At 37.3% G+C, this 6,515-nt stretch overlaps 1 protein-coding gene across 1 annotated transcript; it reads left to right on the top strand.

The window, feature by feature from the left end:
- Positions 1-855: 855 nt before the first annotated feature.
- Positions 856-5,342, top strand: LOC129952326 (uncharacterized). The gene is made up of 2 exons (XM_056064861.1): positions 856-2,931; positions 4,189-5,342. Exons 1-2 carry the CDS (start codon positions 1,098-1,100, stop codon positions 5,070-5,072), a joined length of 2,718 nt encoding a protein of 905 aa, XP_055920836.1. The 5' UTR covers positions 856-1,097; the 3' UTR covers positions 5,073-5,342.
- The last annotated feature ends 1,173 nt before the right edge of the window (positions 5,343-6,515 follow it).

The following is a 6,515-nucleotide window of genomic DNA, read 5'->3' as shown; positions in this document are numbered from 1 at the left end:
ATAAAGCAGCAGAACATCCTCTGAAGCCAGAATGTTTTTTATTCGATTAAAAGCCTGAATGGCTTCTTCATCAAATTCAATAGAAATATTTTTTGACTGTTTGGCACTAACATTACCATTTTCCCCCCGCAAAAACTTTGTTAACGGCTTCGTAATTTGGGCATAATCCCGAACAAATCTTCGATAATACCCCGATAGTCCTAAAAATGAACGTAAGCTACGCAAAGTGTTTGGAGTTTCATATTCAATAATGCACTTGACTTTTTCTGGACACGTCTTGATGCCCTGTTTTGAAGCTGTAAAGCCCAAAAATTCAACTTCCTGCCTGAAAAATTTTGACTTTTCTGGAGAAACGCGCATATTGGCCTCAAAGAGCTTGGATAAAATCCTGTCTACGTCTTGAAGGTGCTGATGCTTTGATTTTGAGAACACAATCACATCATCAATGTAAACATGGCAACACCTTCCAATTTCGTCTCTCAGCACATCGTCAATGGCCCGCTGAAAAATGCTTGGTGCGTTCTTAAGGCCAAACGGAAGCCTACAGAATTCAAATTTCCCATTATTTATGGAAAAGGCAGTTTTCTCTCTGTCACGCTCAGAGAGTTTGATCTGGTGAAACCCAGACTTTAAATCTAATGTAGAAAAAAATAGAGACTGACCTAAATTTGCAAGAATAACCGTCGTATCCGGAATCGGGTATTTGTCACTGGTTGTTTTTGCATTTAACTTCCTAAAATCAACGACAAGGCGCATTTTCTGACTTCCATCCTCATTGAAGCCCTTCTTATTAACAACCCAAATTGGGTTATTGTAAGGTGACCGGTGTCATATAGGCTCGACACCCCTGCCTAAACCTACATTATATAAACATACTTATAATCATACATTTGTATTATGTTATCTTTTATGACAACTCAATAAAAGTACACTTCAGTCTTCACTTAATCATTGACCACTTGACATGGTGTCAGAAGTGGCTTAAACTTTTATATTAATAGAAAAGTTTATATTAAGTTCCGCATCAATTGTTAATACGAAAAAAAAAAAAAAAAAAATCGTTAACAATAAATAAATTAAAAATAAATATATTAAGAATGCCTCCTAAAGATGATCCACAATCTGAAACTCTGAGTGCAGCTAATTACGTGAAGCCACCAAAGCCACTCCAAATAACCGGTGGAAACCTTTCATCGGCATGGAAAAATTGGATCCAGCTTTATAAATGGTTCGAGATAGCTGCACAACTAAACAAAAAACCAGAGGAAATCCAAGTGGCAACATTTATGTCATGTATAGGAGCAGATGCAGCAAACATCTATAATTCTTTTTCCTTCACAGAAGCCGAGACTGATAAAGTATCTTCCATAATTAATAAGTTTAACGAGTATTTTTCTCCTAGGGTAAGCTTAACATTTGAAAGGTACACCTTTAATACTCTAACTCAACGCGAAGGAGAAAGTTTCGAAGAATTCTTAACAAAAATTAAAAATCAATCAAAAAAATGTGCATTTGAAAATCTTGAAGACTCATTATTGCGGGACAAAATAGTAACGGGTATAAGAAATGATAGTCTGCGTGAAAAATTATTAGCAGAAGATGACATCAAACTAGATCAGGCTATAAAGGTATGCAGAGCAAGCGAGATAGCTTCCCAGCAATTGCGCGATTTACATAAGCCCGAAACAGCAGCAGTTGATGCAATAAAAAAATATAACCCACATTATTACAAAAAATCACCAAAAGCCAAATCTTCATTCACCTACACATGCAGAAATTGTGGGACAGAGCATGAAAAAAATAAATGCCCAGCATACAAACAAAAATGCCAACACTGTAAAAGAACTGGCCATTTTACCGATCTATGCTTTCAGCGAAGAAAAAAATTCGATAAGAAGAAAAAAGTATACACCCTACAAGAAGGCACACAACCTGTTAGCGAAAGTGACAATACTAGTGACGATTCAAGCGGTTTGTTCGTTCTAGCTCTCACAAAATCAGAAACAAATAAGGATGAGACAAAAAATTGGTACGAAGAAATAAAAATCGAGGAAAAAACAATCAAAGTTAAACTCGACACCGCCGCGCAGTGCAACGTGCTTCCAGTCAGTCTGATAAAGAAATCAAATTTACAAAAAATAAAACCAACAAAACAAAAGATTATAGCTTTCGGTGGAACAGAAATCGACGTGCGCGGTGAACTAAGCCTAGATTGTGTTGTGCGCAATAAAAATCGAAAAATAAAGTTCTTGATTGTGAAAGATTTTCCAGATTTTGAGCCAATATTAGGCAAAGATGACTGTGAAAAGTGTTCTCTAGTGCTGCGTGTGCAAGAAATAAACTTGGATAACGAGATTTTCCAAGGACTTGGAAAGGTCAAAGATTTTGTCTATGATATTGACCTAATCGACAATCCAAAGTTTGAACATTATGCGCCAAGAAAAATTCCTCATTCCATTCGAGATGATGTCAAAAAAGAAATTGACAATATGCTCAGACTCGGTGTTCTAATCAAAACGGACGGATTTCCCCCTGCAGTTTCACCGATGGTAGTGGTAAGAAAGAAGGACAAAATTAGGGTATGTATCGATCCCACAGACGTTAATAAAAATATACGTAGGCGTTATCATCCTTTACTAACCATTGAACAAATAACTGCAAATATTAAAGGATCTAAGTTCTTTACACTATTAGATTGTACGAGGGGCTTTTGGCAAATCGAGGTATCAAAGAGAACACAGCAATACCTCACGATGTCAACTCCTTGGGGACTATTTTCATTTACACGAATACCGTTTGGACTTGCGTGCGCACCAGAAGTCTACCAGAGCTACATGCAAACAATTCTCGAAGGATGCCAAAACACTGATGTCGCTATTGATGACATATTGATCCATGCGAAAACTCAAGAGGAACTGCAGCAACTCACAGGTAAAGTCATCAAAGTACTTTCTAATGCTGGCCTAAAACTCAATAGGGATAAATGCGTTTTTGACGCTACTAAAATAAAATATCTTGGCCATATACTAACGTCAACAGGTGTTCGTGCTGATCCTGAAAAAACGATCGCCATAGAGCAACTAAAGGTACCGACAAATAAAACTGAACTCCAAAGAATTCTAGGTATGGCTACATATCTTTCGAAATTCATCACAAATTTATCTGAAATCAACCATCCGTTACGAGAACTTCTAAAAAAGGAAGTTTCATGGTTCTGGTCTAAAAATCAACAAGAGTCATTTGAAGCTCTCAAAAAATCATTTTCTTCAACTCCATTGCTCCGATATTACGATTCCAACCTTGACGTGAAGCTGCAAGTGGACGCTAGCCAACACAGCCTTGGAGCAGCCCTCCTTCAAAACGATCAACCGATAGCCTACGCTTCCCGAGCGCTAACGAACACTCAAAAAGGCTATGCTCAGATTGAAAAGGAGGCCACAGCGATACGTTTTGCTTGCGAAAAGTTCCACGAGTATGTATACGGACAAAATCTTACCATCGAGACCGACCATAAGCCGTTGGAAACGATCTTCAAAAAACCACTGTGCTCAGCTTCACCACGGCTTCAAAAAATACTCCTTTACGTGCTTCCGTACGCACCAAAAGTAATTTACCGAAAAGGGACCGAGATAAAACTTGCCGATACACTCAGCAGAAACTGCAACAATGAAATTAATAAAACGCCAGACGACAACATACAAATACATGCTTTAACAGAACTTACCTTAATTACAAAAGAAAAATTAAAATTAGAAATATCAAACGACAATGAACTTCTACTTATTAAAAAATTTATATTACAGGGTTGGCCGGAAAAAATCACCGACCTACCACCCCTGATAAGAAATTATTGGAATTTCCGGGAAGAGTTAACCTATGAAGACGAAATCATTTACAAAGCTGCTAAAATTGTTATTCCTAAAACACTCCAACTTGAAACCCTCACACTAATTCACAAAGGCCATTTCGGAATACAAAGATGCCTACATCGTGCACGAGCAACAGTTTTTTGGTTGGGAATGCACAGCGACATCAAAAATTTTGTAGAGCGGTGCAGCATATGTCAATCCTACCAGCCATCTAAACCCAAGGAACCACTAATTATAAAAACCATTCCCACTCTCCCATGGGAAATAGTAGCAATCGATATTTTTCATTTCCATAATAATGAATTTTTATTAATTGCAGATAGCTACTCCGGTTTTTTCGACTACACAGAACTCAAACAAACAACATCAACTGAGGTTATTAAGGCTCTGAAGGTCTGTTTTGCAACCCATGGCATCCCATCGGTCCTGGAATCAGACAACGGGCCACAATTCGCTTCAAGAGAATTCGCTAACTTTGCTAAAGATTGGGACATCCAACACCAAACATCAAGTCCCTACTATCCCCGATCCAACGGACTGGCCGAACGATACGTGCAGACAGCGAAGTCAATGCTAAAAAAATGCTTCAAAGACCAATCAGATCCTTATATTGCGCTCCTGAATTATCGAAATTCACCACGAAATGAGGTTCTGCAATCACCAAACCAACGACTCATGAGCAGACTCACAAGAACAACTTTACCAGTTTCCCCTGAACTACTTAAGCCAAAGATTATACCGGACGTACACGAAAACATCACCAAAATGCGACAAAACTACAAATCAAACTACGACAACAGCGCAACTCCATCAAAACCCTTTCACGCTGGAGATAGGGTACGTATCCAACGAAACCATCGAGATTGGATAACTGGAGTCGTCGAAGAGTCACCAAAACATGGACCAAGGTCGCTTGTAATACGAACAGATGATGGCAAACTTCTACGACGAAACACAATCCACATTCAGCCTACTAAATCGATCATCCAGGCACCAAAGTCAGTAACAGCAAATATACCACCTTCAAATTCAGACTCTTTGAAACACACCAACAACCGTAGCAAAATACCAAACACGCCAGATCCGACTACATCAACACAAATAAACAAATCACCAGATTCAACCAATTCCCCAGCTAAGACGACAAGATACGGACGTGTCTTAAGACAACCCGATCGCTACACATCTACAAGCTTTAAATAATTTTTATTACAAAGCATTTCATAACATTATTAATTTACTTTTTTTGAATTTCCTTAACTATAAAATCACTTACTAATGTTTATATCATATTGAATTTAAATAGTTTTGCTGAATTAAATATTAACTTTAAATTCTATAAAAGGGAAGATGTCATATAGGTTCGACACCCCTGCCTAAACCTACATTATATAAACATACTTATAATCATACATTTGTATTATGTTATCTTTTATGACAACTCAATAAAAGTACACTTCAGTCTTCACTTAATCATTGACCACTTGACAACCGGGATGGTCTTATGATTCCGGCTTTAAGAAGATCAGAAACTTCTTTGTTGACAAACTGCGCAGTTGCCATTGGATAGGGATAAGACCTGGAATAGACTGGCTCATTGTCAGTTGTTCTGATGGTGGCAACAACTTTGGTGTTGAACGGCAAAGACTCATTGGAATCTGCAAATACTTTTTGTCGGTTTGATATAATATCGTCAAATTGTTTGCGGACATCCGTCGGTACAAATTCATTGTCAATAAAAATATGATTTACGTTTCTACAGAATAAATATAAAAGTTTCTCCTCTCGACCATCATAGTTAATAACACCTTTTTATAAATCAAGATGTGCGCCTATTTCACGCAAAAAGTCGAATCCAATGATGCCATCAAACCTATCGAGGCGAGGAAGAATGAAAAAAGTTGTATTTTTATTGAATAAGTGCATTACGCATTTAAATCTAATCTCGTCTGAGCCATGTAAGGATTTAACAGTAAAATAGTTTTCTACTGACTTGACTCCTTTCAGATAACTCATGTTTTTGATATAATTTTTGGCGGCACCTGTATCAATTAAAAATCTTACTTGCTTCCCTCCTAATGTTCTGCATATGTACGGTAGGAGGGACCTATCTCTAAAAAATTTATTTCATCCATATTCTCAAGGCCATCATATTCATCTCTCTCATAATTACATGAAAGAGTTTCGTTGTCTAAATAGGTTTCATCCTCGTTATGCTGTCCATAAGGAAACGTATCTTGTTGTGTTGGCTGATTCTGAACTAAATTATTTACTCTTTGTATTTTTGAAATTGGTTGCTGTATTGAATCGTTATTTTTTATAAAAGGTTTATTGCGTGAATATCTGTCTGAAGGTCCTGGTCTTTTTAATTGTGGTCTATTGTTCGCATAATTATTGTTAAATCCATTATTAGAAGGGTTTTGAGTGGGCTTAATTTGGTTTTGTTGAGTTGAATGTCTGTAGCGTGAAGTTGAAGGATCTATTTCCATTGGTTGTGCTTTGGGATTTTGCTCTAACTCACGTTTGGTGTGAGGTGAATGGAATGAATCATGTTTATAGCTTTGTTGAAAAGAAGCTTTATTTGGTCGATCAGTGTAGCTAGAAAAAGAGTTTGCGAACATATAACGAGTTTGATTGGCCTCTAAT

This window comes from Eupeodes corollae, chromosome 3 (assembly GCF_945859685.1).
Source record: "Eupeodes corollae chromosome 3, idEupCoro1.1, whole genome shotgun sequence".
Classification (NCBI taxonomy): domain Eukaryota; kingdom Metazoa; phylum Arthropoda; class Insecta; order Diptera; family Syrphidae; genus Eupeodes; species Eupeodes corollae.
This window is presented reverse-complemented; position numbering and strand designations above follow the sequence as displayed.

Excerpts from the sequence above, each read along its gene's own strand:
- LOC129952326 (XM_056064861.1), top strand. The coding sequence starts at position 1,098 with ATGCCTCCTAAAGATGATCCACAATCTGAAACTCTGAGTGCAGCTAAT. Across the intron at positions 2,932-4,188 it reads GGAACTGCAGCAACTCACAG|ATAGCTACTCCGGTTTTTTC; the intron begins GTAAAGTCATCA and ends TATTAATTGCAG.